Genomic DNA, 12,629 nt, shown 5'->3' on the forward strand with positions numbered 1-12,629 from the left:
ACTGAGGAGGAAGCCATGGGCCAGGCTCTGAAAAAGGCAGAGGCAGATTTGGCATGAAGATGGACATCTCAACTAAAGGGGCAGCAAGGTGACACTGTGGCAAGGTGAAGGCTGCAGGCCAGACCATCAACAGGGACTCTTAAAATTTCCCTTCTTCCAGATCGCGCCTGGCGGATTTTCAGACCCACTGCCATCCCATGGACATCCTAGGGACCTGTGCAACAGAGCAGTCCAAATGTCTGCGAGCATACATGGGGCTGATTGGTGAGGCTGGGGGGCATGTTTAGGAAACCTACAGGTTGGCCAGCCTGGGGGGGTGAAAATGCTCTGGAGACTGAACCCCCATGGAGTGGTCCTGAGACAGGTGGGAGAGGATGGGAGCTGAAGGTAGGGTTGGCTTAGGCACTGACAATCCTCTTTTCACCCCATAGGGACTGCCATGACTCCCAACTTTGTCAGCAATGTCAATGCCAGTGTTGCCTTAAGCTGCACCTGCCGAGGCAGTGGCAATCTGCAGGAGGAGTGTGAGCGGCTGGAAGAGTCCTTCTCCCGAAACCCCTGCCTCAGTGAGTGCTCTCCACCTGCTCCCAGCCCCCATGGCTGGCTCAGCTTGACCCAGGGAGAGGGAAAGGGTCAGCTCTGTGGACCACTGGTTCCATCCATCTCCTGCAGACAGAGCAGCCCCCTCCTCAGCACAGGCTTACATGTCCCCAGCCTGGGCCTTTCTGCCTTCTCCCATACTCTGAGTGACCCACCCCCATCCCCAGCCAAGCTGCCTCTTCACTTGCCTGGGCCCTAGGGACACTCTTCAGCTCAAGGAATAGCAAGCAGAATGAGATAATATCCCATTCCCAGCTGCCACCCACCCACCCTTGTATATCCCAGGGTCCCTGAGACATACCCTTTCCTTCTTTGGGAGCCTGAGAGATCTCCAGCATCTGCCTGCTTTCAGTCTTCCTTCTCTCCTCTCCTCAGTGGAGGCCATTGCAGCTAAGATGCATTTTCACAGCCAACTCTTCTCCCAGGACTGGACAGCCTCTACCTTTTCCCCGATGGAACGCCAGGTAGGGCCTCCTCTGTTACACCCCTCCTACCTTTACTGGACCAGCTGGGGGAAACCCAGACAAGGCAGGCAAGAGGTTGGATGGGGGCGTTGAACTCCTTGTGGTCATGAATCCTTTAGACCTCTAGCGGACACCTCAGGGGAGGAGGACAGGCCTTGACTGAGGCTAAGGTGGTGAAAAGGGTGGAGCTGACTCCATTTTATTTTTTCCACAGAACAAAAACCCTGCTCTGAGGCCACAGCCCTGGGTGCCCTCTCTTTTCTCCTTTACACTTACCTTGATTCTGCTCCTGAGCTTCTGGTAGCTGGACTTCCCTGGGGGCTCTCTTCCCCTCTACCACACCCAGCTGACCTGCAGCCTGCAAGGGGTGAGGAAAGGACAGCATCAGGAAGGAGGTTCGGTACACAGCATGGCAACCCTGACCCCACCCAACACCTCCAGTCGACTCCAGATTAGGCCACAGTAGAAGCTGACTAGCCTAGTTCTCATTCCCTTCACTTCTTTTTTTGTTTTGTTTTGTTTTGTTGTTGTTGTTTTTGGCCATGCCGCTTGGCTTTTGGGATCTTAGTTCCCCGACCAGGGATTGAACTGGGCCCTTGGCAGTGAAAGCTCGGAGTCCTAACCACTGGACCGCCAGAGTCATTCCCTTCACTTCTGACTCAGGCTGCCCCTCCTTAGGACTTTAGCCATATCTTCTGGTGGTGTCCAGCTCTACCAGGCTCTCTCCTTACTCCTTTCTTCTGCCCACCGGGATCACCCAGGCTCTAACAAATCAGTCACGCTTTCTTGCATTCTCCAGGTAGGCAGGGCTGGGTGTTCTGAAGCAACCTAGAAAGACATTCCTCATGGTGAGGAAAGCTGGAGCAAGACTCTTGGCCCCTTGTCTCCTCCTCTGAATGGGGGATGGGAACCTACTGCCTGCCCGGGGATCCTACAGAACATTTGAGCCTCAGGAGCTGGAGCATATGGGCCTTGCTTTCTTCCTGCTACTGTCCCAAAGTCCCCTTAGCCTCTTGGATCATGATTAAACATTTTAACTTAAAACTTTTCTCTTTTCCCATCGTCTCATACTGTGAATTTATATAGAACTGGGGGTGTTACAGACACAAGAGCACAGACCAGGTGATCTAGGAGACACAGCAACCCTGCCACCAGATGCTATGTGACCCCCAGGCAAGTCTCTCAGCCTCTCTGTGTACTTGACATGGAGTTGGAAGAAAAATAACTTATGTGAGGCTGTGGACCGGGTACCTGTTCCAGCTCCAGCCATTTTGGGGATGCTGCCTGGGATCTGCCACAGAGCTGAGGGGGGAGGGTCCATAGTCAACCGCAGCATTTGAGCACCTGCTTGTGTTATCGGTCTGCTGCATACCATAATGGGGGCTGGAGGAAAAGAGAGACTGGTCCTTGAACTCATGTGCAATCCAGTTGGGATAAGGAAACAGCTACCCATCCCAAGTAGTTGGGAAAATATATTTATAGGGCTGTAGAAATTTGTCTGTTAATTCATTCACTCACTCTTTCCAAAAGCATCTGATGAGTGCTGGCTCTCCAAGACACTGTGCTGGATGTGGGAGATTCCAAGGTAATCCTATTTGCAGATCCTATTTTCAAGCCTTTTACACATCAGAGCAGGGGAACTGACAAGACAGTCAATAAGAACAGTGCAGTGTGATGAGTACTGTACAATAATTGTAATAATAACCCTCATTTACTGTGCCCCTACTGTGTGCAAATACATTCATAATTCATTTAATTCTTCACTAGCTACGTGACCTTGGGCTTAACCTCTCTGGGGCTCACTATCTACATCTGTAACATGAAAAGGTGGAGCACCTACCTCACAAGGAATGAGATAATCCATGTGAAAGCATTGTGCCTGATAAATAGAACTCAAAAAAGTGAGCAGTTACAGCATATGGTTTTTGTAGAGAATTTGGACAATACAGATAGTTATAAAGAAGAAAATTAAAATCTTTAAAATCCCATTCTCAAACTTCCAAACTACTCCCTGTACATCTGTGCACATGAGAATCTATGGGTATGTATAATTTTATATAAGTGAGGTCAGAGACTGCTTATCAAAGTGTAAGTCACAGACACTTTTCAACGTCCATGAGTAGGGCTCAAAATACATTGTCCTTTTTATCAGCTGCATAACATGGACTTGTATGAATGTATATTCCTACATACATAGTTTATTTAACCAGTTCTGTATTGATGGGTATTTGGTTATCTTCCTGTTTTTCTCTGAGCCAAGTTTTAAGGCAGTGAGGAGGTGACTGGGGGTAGGATGTGCCGAAGAGCTGCCCGAGTGGTGGGTGGAGTAGGGAAAGCACCCCCTAAACATTCTTGTATCCACATACCCCACCCTGCCCCAGGAAGTGCCCAGCCAACCTGCTGTCCTGCAAACTTCAGTGTGGCACTGGGTGGACCTTCCCCTTCCTCCCCTCCCAGGAAGATCTCTGAACCGTCAAGGCCTCTCCATTTGCTTTGGCTCCATTATCCTGGGGCTGGGGGGGGGTGAATGGTACAGTCATTCCTTGCTAAGTGCTTGAATTAGACTAATAGGTCATCTGTGCTTTTCTCTGAAGAAGGTCCAAATTCCTGGTAAACAACCAGACCACTCTCCCAGCCTAGGGCCCAGAGCCAAGACTCGGGGTGGGGGCACACAGTGGCTGGACTGAAGCTTTTAATGGTATCCTGGCTGGCCGGGATGGTTAATGCCATTAGACTAGTTTCTGGGTAATGAGGTGGGAAGGGCTGCTGGCAGCAGTGATAAGCAGAGAGCGCTGAATTACAGGTCTCTGCATGGCCGGGGTGGAGCAGACTGTCTTTTAAACAACTATCTTCAAATTCACCCATTCAATCATGTATTCATTCAACAAACCTTAGCAATGCTCTGTTCCAGGCTGTATTTTTCAAGGTCTGTCCCTGCGCATTCATGAGCTACCATTTTGGTGAAGGGGCAGCCCAGGACTTTGGCAGCTAGACCTCAGCTTTAGGCACTTGGGACTTTTCAGTTATCCTGGTTGATTTGAACACTCAGCTGTTTGACCTTGGCAAATATTCTTTATCCCTCTGAGCCACCATTTCCTCATCTCCAGAGGGATCCCAGTAGGAGTACTTAAAAGGTTGCAGTTTTTGTTTTGCTTTTGTTTTTAATAAATACAACATCAGCAATTTAATTTCAGTCAAAAAACAAATTAGCAATATCAACTAATGTTTATATCAACTTAAATGGTTTTGGTTGGCAATTTTTTTGGCTTATTTCTATAAAAGCTTATAAGCATGAGGAATGTATGTTCATTTTGATCTCCATGTATATTTATGTTAGATAACAGTAAAAATATTTAAAATAATCAGGGTTGTTTGAAGATTGGAAATAATTACAACACTTAACATAGTGCCTGATACAGGATGAACACTCAATAAATGGCAGCTATTACTATTATTACTTCTGGGAGGGGATCTGTGGATACTATGTATTCTGCTCCCTGCCCTGGAACAGTGGTGGGTGACGGTGCTGGCTCTGCCTCCAATTGTGGGCTGAATTCTGGGTGGGGCTGGTCTGGGAGACTCGCTATTCAAGCTCTGAACTCCAGGATGGAAACCAGAGCTCTGGGTCTGTAGCTCAGGCTCTGAGGGACCTTGGACCAGGCATGGAATCAAAGACAGTCAGTGTCTTAGTCAAGGGTCTTTTGGCTGCAAGTAACAGAAACATTGGAATTACTTAGTAAAAAAGGAATGTCATGCAACTGAATCGCAGGAAGTTCAGCTGGGCCTTGCCGGGAATAGGACTGGAAAGTCAGGAACCAGTCTTGAGCCCTGTCTGTTGAAGGCCTAGACATCTTGGGCCATCTACTTCATTCTCTCTGTAGACCTACTTCCTTTGCATGACCTTCCAGGACCAGCATCTTCAACTAAATGACCTCCCATCCCAATTCCAAATTCATGGAAAATCTGATTGTTTGTGCACAGGTTCTAGATTGGCTTTCCTGGGTTAAGGGTCCATCCCAGGCTTATCAGCTGGGTAAAAGAAACATAGATCCACATGCTACTAAAGTAATTACAGGGCCCCAGGCCTGTTAGTGGAGGGCAGTTCTCAGAGAAGGCAGTGTGTCTCAGCAGGACTCCAAGAGCATAGACTCTTGGCAGGGAATTAAGGTAGATCTTAATCACCCAAGGTCCAGCTTTGCTTCTTTTGTGGCTTCCTTCCTAGTCTAGGAGTGTCTTCTCTGAGCTTCCTTCTTGGATGCCCTCAGGGATAGGAATGTAGGAACATAGGCCCTGTTGTGGCTCCTTTGGGTCTGAGAACCATCCTGAGAGCTAGATGGAGGTTCTTTATGGCTGCAGAAGGAGGCTTTGCTGCTGTGGGGCTTGCTAGATTTCTGGTCCCAACAGTTGAAGAGTAAGGCAAAGTGAAGGGGATCAGAATATGCCACTCCAAAATATGCCACTTTGGCATAAGGTTTATTTTTACCTGAAGGCAATTAAGAACCAACAGGAAGAGTTCTGTGCCCTTGCCTTACGTGCCTGAAAGGGCATAAATGAAGATGAGGAGTCAACACCAAGATAAGTTTGCATAGACAGACCTTACTAAAATAGCCCTTATCTTCCATTAGTTTCCCCCATATATTTCCTAGTCACTTCTGCACAATTTATTGTTCCTTGGGGCCCAAACCCTCTATCCTTTGTTAAAAGGGTATATAAGGCCCCTAGTCTAACCCCAAGTCCTATATGAGTTTTACTTCTTTTCTGTAAACTCCCATGCAGGTAAATATTAATAAAAATTGTGCCTTATCTCCTGTTAATATGTTTTTTGTTAGCTTAATTAACAGGCCTCCAGTTACTGACCCTAAGAGGGTAGAAGAAAAGGTTTGTTCTCCCCAACAAAAGCACTGCCACTTCCTTGGCTGATAACCCTCCATCTTTGCCTCTATATCCCATCTTACCAATAGTCATAGGCTCTCACTCTCATTTCCTCTCATGGAATCTTGGGTTCTCAGAAATTCCAGTCTCTTTTCAGCATCTTTGTTTCTCTCAGGAGGATGCCTATTCACATGGGAGATTTGGTCCAATAAAATTCCACCCTCAGGTGCTGAGCTGGTCAAGGGCTTATCTGACATACTGTGGGAGTTGTGGGAGTGGAGGAGACAATAATAATAACTAACATTTATTAAGAGTTTAATGTGTGCCAAGCACCAGGCTAATGGCTTAAAGAGCATTGTCTCGTTTACTTTTCAGAAGTATCCTCTTTTATTTTCCTTGTTTTACAAGGGGATATAACAAAGCTAAGCAGCTTGTCCAAGGTTACAGGGCTAACAAGTGGCTGATCTAGGAATCAAACCTCAATCTCCCTGACTCCCAGGCGCAGTCTTTGATCTACGTCACGTCTGTCCAGTGTTGGGGTGAGATGCCACTACCTAAATTTCAACAGAGGCTGTGATGAGGAGTGTGGGGTCAGAGAGCTCTTTTAAGCTACAGGCATGACTTCCTAGAAGAGAAGGTATTTGGACTGGACCTGGCATGAGTAGGGTTTATCAGGCAGAAATTGGGGGAAGGGCATCCCAAAAATCAGAGTGGGCAAATGCAGACTAGAAAGGGCAGGGAGTGCTGGGAGGATGACAAGTAGTCTGTTGTGACTGGAGTTCTTTGAGGGGAGGTGTTGTCAGGTCTTCCTGTCGCTCAACTCCCTACCCCACTGTCCAGTGGGAGGGTTCTCCTCTGGGGACACACCCAACTGCAGAGCTACTGTTGTGAAAGCCAGGCCCTGTGGATCAGGCAGGAGTCCTGGGAAACTGGTGTGCAGAATTCTGGCTTGGCATGCTTGGCGTCCCTGGCCATGGGGAGCTCCGTGGCCTCTGGACCCCTCGGTGACGTCCCAGGGTGCAGAGATCAGCGTGTGGGTGAGAGGATGAAGTGAGTCTGTGTCTGGCCTGGAACAGTGACAAGCAGGAAGGGATAGCCTATCCCCCACAGAGGGATACCAGCAAATAGCCACTCCCTCCCTCCTCGCCCCCATGCTGATTTACCAGTTGCTGTGGTCAACTGAAGTGTCAGGGCGTTCGTTCCAAGAGTCCGGTCTTCCCAGACTTTGGTTGGCTTTGGGGTTCCCGTGGAGACTTCTTCCTGCTGCACCTACTGTGGACTGGGTATGGCAGCAGTAGGTTGGCATAGAAATGAAGACAAGTTTTATGGTGGAGATAGACAAACAAATAATAGAGACATCATTTTTTGAGTACTTGATATGTGTTGAACATTGCACTGAGAGAGCTTTGCATGTGTATCCTTTTTAAAGCTGAGTTGCCTCATGGGCTTGTCTCCACATGGTATCATCTGGCATCCATAATATTTGAAAAAAATTTTAAAATAACTATTGCACAGTCCTTTGAAAAAAGTACACAGCAAAACTTGAAATCCTCTTTCCCCATCTATCTCCCTGTATTGTATACACAAAGCAGCCATCTCCACAGAATCTCTTCTCTCAACATGATCCTCAGAGGAGAGATTTACACCATGAATATATATAGTTAATATTTTTTCTTTGTCTCACATGCGTAAGTAATCCAATTTAAACTTCCTCACAGTCCTCTGAGGGCATACACTATTATCCCCATTTTACAGATGGAGAAACAGATGTCCAGAAATGAATTATTGCCCAAGGTCACACAGCTAATCACTGGCAAGTGTTTTTGAAGCAGAATTTGTGCTTGTTGTGAAAGTGCATGTGATCTAGGGTCTGTGAGACTCTTGAGGAAGAGGCAGTTAATTCACTGTGGGGGGCTTCATGGAGGAGGCAGTGTTTGAGTAGAAACCTCAAGGGACAAAGAGAAGCTCAACAGATAGAAATGGGCATAGAAGTGTTTCTTAGGAAGGGAGGAAAGCCTGAGAGATGAGCGTATTGTATTGTGGGATATCAGAAGAGAGGCAGTCTCATTTCTCCACATCTCATGGCTTCCTCTCAGTGGTGGTGGGCTTGGCATTTAAGAGACTTGCCTCATTCCCCAACTTTGCCCCGGGCAGAGTCTGCCTGTGCCCTTTAAGAGCCTCCATCACAAAGCCTCCTTGTGTCTTCTGAAAGAGACCATCTAATTCAGGCTGGTTGCGTACCCTCCACTTCCCTCCCGCACATAGGAGAAGAGAGGGAGATGTGGTGAAGGAGCCCAGAAATGAACCCCCTCTTAGGCCAAATCAAATACACTTAATTCTTTAGGAATTACATGTCAAGAGTGTCTTAGGGAACACAGCTCTCTAGCTGTTCAATGGAAGCATGTTGTAGTGAAAAGAGCACAATGGAAAGTGGATTCAGCCTTTGCATCTCAGCAAAACTACTTATCAGCTGGATGAATTCAAGCAAATTGCTTTATCTTGCCAAGCGTCAGTCTCTTGATCTAAAAAATCATGGGCCCTATTGCCAAAAAGCCGTGTCTGGTAGGTTTGTCAGAGAGGGAGAAGAAATGGCTGTCTGGGGATATACTGATCTAATATTTACTTCAGTGTTGGGTGTCAGGGACTTGTTAAATCCAGTTTTCTCCTGCAGGAAGTGGACAGTATGAGATCTCAGGAGCTTGAGGTGGGAAGGTGACTCCCAGCAAGCAGAAGGAAAGAGAGGAGGTGCTAGATGAAGCAGGGACAGAGACGTTTCTCTTGTTGCCATGCTGGAACAATTCTGTGAACCTCTCCCAGCCTCAGTTTCCTCACTTTCAAATGCCAATTCAACTTAATGAATATTGGCCAGACACTTGCATTGCCATTTCATCTGTTTAATTTTTTTTTAATTTATTTATTTTATTTATTTATTTTTGGCTGCATTGGGTCTTCTTTGCTGTGCTTGGCCTTTCTCTACTTGCGGCGAGCGGGGGCTACTCTTCGTTGCGGTGTGCGGGCTTCTCATTGCAGTGGCCTGTCTTGTTGCGGAGCATGGGCTCTAGAGCACAGGCTCAGCAGTTGTGGCGCACGGGCTTAGCTGCTCTGTGGCATGTGGGATCTTCCTGGACCAGGGCTTGAACCCGTGTCCCCTGCATTGGCAGGCGGATTCTTAACCACTGCGCCACCAGGGAAGTCCCATCTGTTTAATTTTTAAATGTATTTTTTTCATATTCTCCTTCAGACCAGAAGAGATTTCAGGTGGCTTATAAAACTACACAATACAGGGGCTTCCCTGGTGGCGCAGTGGTTGGGAATCTGCCTGCCAATGCAGGGGACACGGGTTCGAGCCCTGGTCTGGGGAGATCCCGCATGCCGCGGAGCAGCTAAGCCCGTGCGCCACAACTACTGAGCCTGCGCGTCTGGAGCCTGTGCTCCGCAATGGGAGAGGCCGCGACGGCGAGAGCCCCGCACACCGCGATGAAGAGTGGCCCCTCGCTCGCCGCAGCTGGAGAGGGCCCTCGCACAAAAACGAAGACCCAACACAGGCAAAAATGAATAAATAAATAAATTTATAGAGAAAAAAAAAGTACACAATACAACAAAGTGAATATAAAGGCACAGAAACCAAGGTGAAGAGAGAACAGTGAATGACAGCCGGATCATTTCAGTAATCTGTAATGCATGTGAACAGGTCCTGCCCAGATGAATACCATTGCCACAAAACCCCTAGTATATCATGCTTGCAGGTAGTAGGGCTTGGAAAATGTATCTTAGAGCTAAAGGTAACACTTCTGTTTTACAAATGAAACTGAAGTTAAGTCCTGCTCTGGTTCCAGCATATAATATGCATGTGCCTGAATGAGGGAGAGGGAGGAGAAACCCTTTGTAAATTATACAGAGTACAAAGTTTGGGTCCCCTGTGTTTGGCAAGAGACCACAGGCAGCTGCTTTTGCTTCCTCGGCTGCGGGGACCGCTTGATTGAAATGGCCAACCAGGAGAGGGGAGGCAGAAGAGGAGAGACAGAAATTAGCATTTCAATAAGTTATCCTGCCACTAAAATTGATTGAGTGCTTGTTATGTGTCAGCTAGTCTGCTCAGCACTTCGCATTTACTATATTTCCTATTTAGTGTAGTGTAAATTACATGTTGGAGGGTAGGTAACCTAGGAGTTAAGGGCAAAAGCTTGGGTAGGAGGGGTGGGAGTCCTGCCTCCCTCATTTGCTTGCTACAGTCCTTGGTTATTGCCTATGTTCCTTCACCTGCGAACCCCAATTTATCTGCTTCCTGGGTCGTGGTAGCGAATCAGTAAGCTAAAGCATGTTAAGTGCGTGGCCCAATGTTAGCACACAGTAAACAACAACATAAACAACAGCACACGTTTTTGAGTGATAAGGGCGGCAGGGGCGTCCTATCCTGAAACACTATCCACCCCACCTCCCACCCCCATAGCAGGTCTCTCGGTTTAGTTCGAGTGGTAGCCGGCGCGGGTTCTGCCCCGGCGCGGGCTCCGCGGTGGGGAAGCCGCAGGCGGCGTGCGGAGGAGGCGCGCCGCCTAATGCAGTTGTCAGTTAATTAGAGGAGAAGGTTATGTCATTAACGGCGGGATCGAAGCAAAGGGAATTAAGAGGCTCTGGCAGCGCTGCTGCCACGCTCTCTGCGCGGGCCGCAGGCCGAATTCAACAAAAATTCGATACGCATTAGCGCACTATCAGCGGATGCCCGGGACGCGGGGCCGCCGAGCGCGGGAGCTGATGCGCCTAGGTTGGGCGGCCCCGCGAGGGACGCGGTGCCTTGCTGGGAAGGGCCTACGCCGCCCGGAGCCCCTGCGAGTGGTGGGGGGATGCCGGGCGTGGGATGCGGGATGTCCTCTCAGGCGAGTTTCGTGGCCTGACCCTGGCGAGGCTGGGGGCACGGTGGCTGGCTCCTCGCCAGGCCCCCTCACACTGACTTTAGTCACAAGGAAGCCAAGTTGACCTTCCCAGACTAGGCCAGGCCACGATGTAACCCACCCTTCCAGTACTGACTTCTTCATGGCCTTTATCATAGCGTCATTTCATGGTGGTCTGTACAACTTTCTTATCAATGTCTTTTCCCCAGCCAGACTGTAAACTGCAGGAGGGCAGGGACTGTGGGAGTCTGCCTTGTTTATCTGCACTCACAGAGCCTGGCACATGGTAGGTGCTTAGTAAATATCAATATTTGCAGACAGAATGAATCTCCTCAGCAACCCAGTGAGTTGGTAGAGTGAGGAAATTGAGGCTCAAAGAAATGAAGTGACAGGCCCAAGATCACACCAGTTTCCGCCAAAGAAACCCCAAGCTCTTTCCTTAAGCAAATCACCTCATCTGTCTGAATCTTGTTTTCCTGTCTGGGGAAAATTAGTTAGACCTGCCTCCAAACTATGTGCCAGGGACTGTGCACTTCTTTTAGATTTGCTCCTTTAATTCTCACAACAACACGGTAAGACAGAAATTGTTTTATAAAGGTGGAATTTGATACTAGCAAGAACTGGGCCCATCATTTGCCTGTTTGCCCTCAGATCCATTGCTCCCCTTATGATACTCCGTGTCGCAAATGGGTTCCCCTGACCCCTCTACCCCAAACCCACCTCCCAGCAGGCAACATTTCCCAGGCTTCCTTGTCGCTGAATTTTGTTTGCGTTTGGCCAATGGGAGCCACTGGCTCGAGATTAGGGGGCTGAGGACAGGAGGAAACAGGGGACCCTCAGCCTTGGCAGCTTCTGGGCTCCATCTCCCTTACTTTGGACTCCAGACCAGGGATGGTAGTGGTTTCCTGCTCTTGCTAATCTCTGGGTCACCTCACTTTCCCGTTTGGCTTCTTGGTTCTTCCATTACCTGAGTGGCCACAGTATTAAATTCTCTGTATTAAATTCCCTCTGTTTGGATGGGGTAGGAGGGGAATATAGGAGATGTAACAGGTAATAATAAAGTTCTTTTTCTTTTTTAAATAAATAAATAAATAAATCCCCTCTGTTTGAAATACTAAGAGTGAATTCATTTTCCTGATTACTCTTTTTAAAAAAAATTTTATTTATTTATGGCTGTGTTGGGTCTTCGTTTCTGTGTGAGGGCTTTCTCTAGTTGCGGCAAGTGGGGGCCACTCTTCATCGCGGTGCGTGGGCCTCTCACTATCGCGGCCTCCCTTGTTGCGGAGCACAGGCTCCAGACGCGCAGGCTCCAGACGCGCAGGCTCAGAAATTGTGGCTCACGGGCCCAGTTGCTCCGCGGCATGTGGGATCTTCCCAGACCAGGGCTCGAACCCGTGTCCCCTGCACTGGCAGGCAGATTCTCAACCACTGCGCCACAAGGGAAGCCCTTTCCTGATTACTCTTAAGAGCCGTGATTGGAATCCAGATCTGTCTGACTACAGAAGTGCACTTGAAGTTTTTTTTAACAGAAGATGATAGTGGGGCAAAGCAGTAAAAGTGATAACCATTTAACCACCCTGCCCAGAGAGCTCTTCCCAGGTCCCTTTTGTGAGAGAAATTAGTTTTAGAGATGATGATCCACTCATAAAGCCTATTCATAATTTATTATGTTTAAGAAATTCTGCTTTCCATAGCTAAAATATTGTTTATACCTGTAAATGAAAATATTAATAACATCTACTTACCAGAGTTGTTTTGATGATTAAATGAACTAATGTATGCCAAACCTTTGGTATGTGGTAGA

At 48.0% G+C, this 12,629-nt stretch overlaps 1 protein-coding gene across 2 annotated transcripts in view; it reads left to right on the forward strand.

The window, feature by feature from the left end:
- Positions 1-11,990, forward strand: part of GFRA3 (GDNF family receptor alpha 3) — a 30,490-nt gene extending 18,500 nt beyond the window's left edge. For both annotated transcript variants that reach the window (XM_082454653.1, XM_082454654.1), the window contains exons 5-8: positions 161-264; positions 432-566; positions 976-1,064; positions 1,279-11,990. In XM_082454653.1, the coding sequence (XP_082310779.1) occupies positions 161-264; positions 432-566; positions 976-1,064; positions 1,279-1,368 (418 nt within the window). In that variant the 3' untranslated portion in view covers positions 1,369-11,990. The remainder of the gene's footprint in view (positions 1-160; positions 265-431; positions 567-975; positions 1,065-1,278) is intronic.
- Positions 11,991-12,629: the final 639 nt, after the last annotated feature.

The sequence above is a fragment of the Balaenoptera physalus genome (genome assembly GCF_965194825.1).
Source record: "Balaenoptera physalus genome assembly, chromosome: 3".
In the NCBI taxonomy this organism is placed as follows: domain Eukaryota; kingdom Metazoa; phylum Chordata; class Mammalia; order Artiodactyla; family Balaenopteridae; genus Balaenoptera; species Balaenoptera physalus.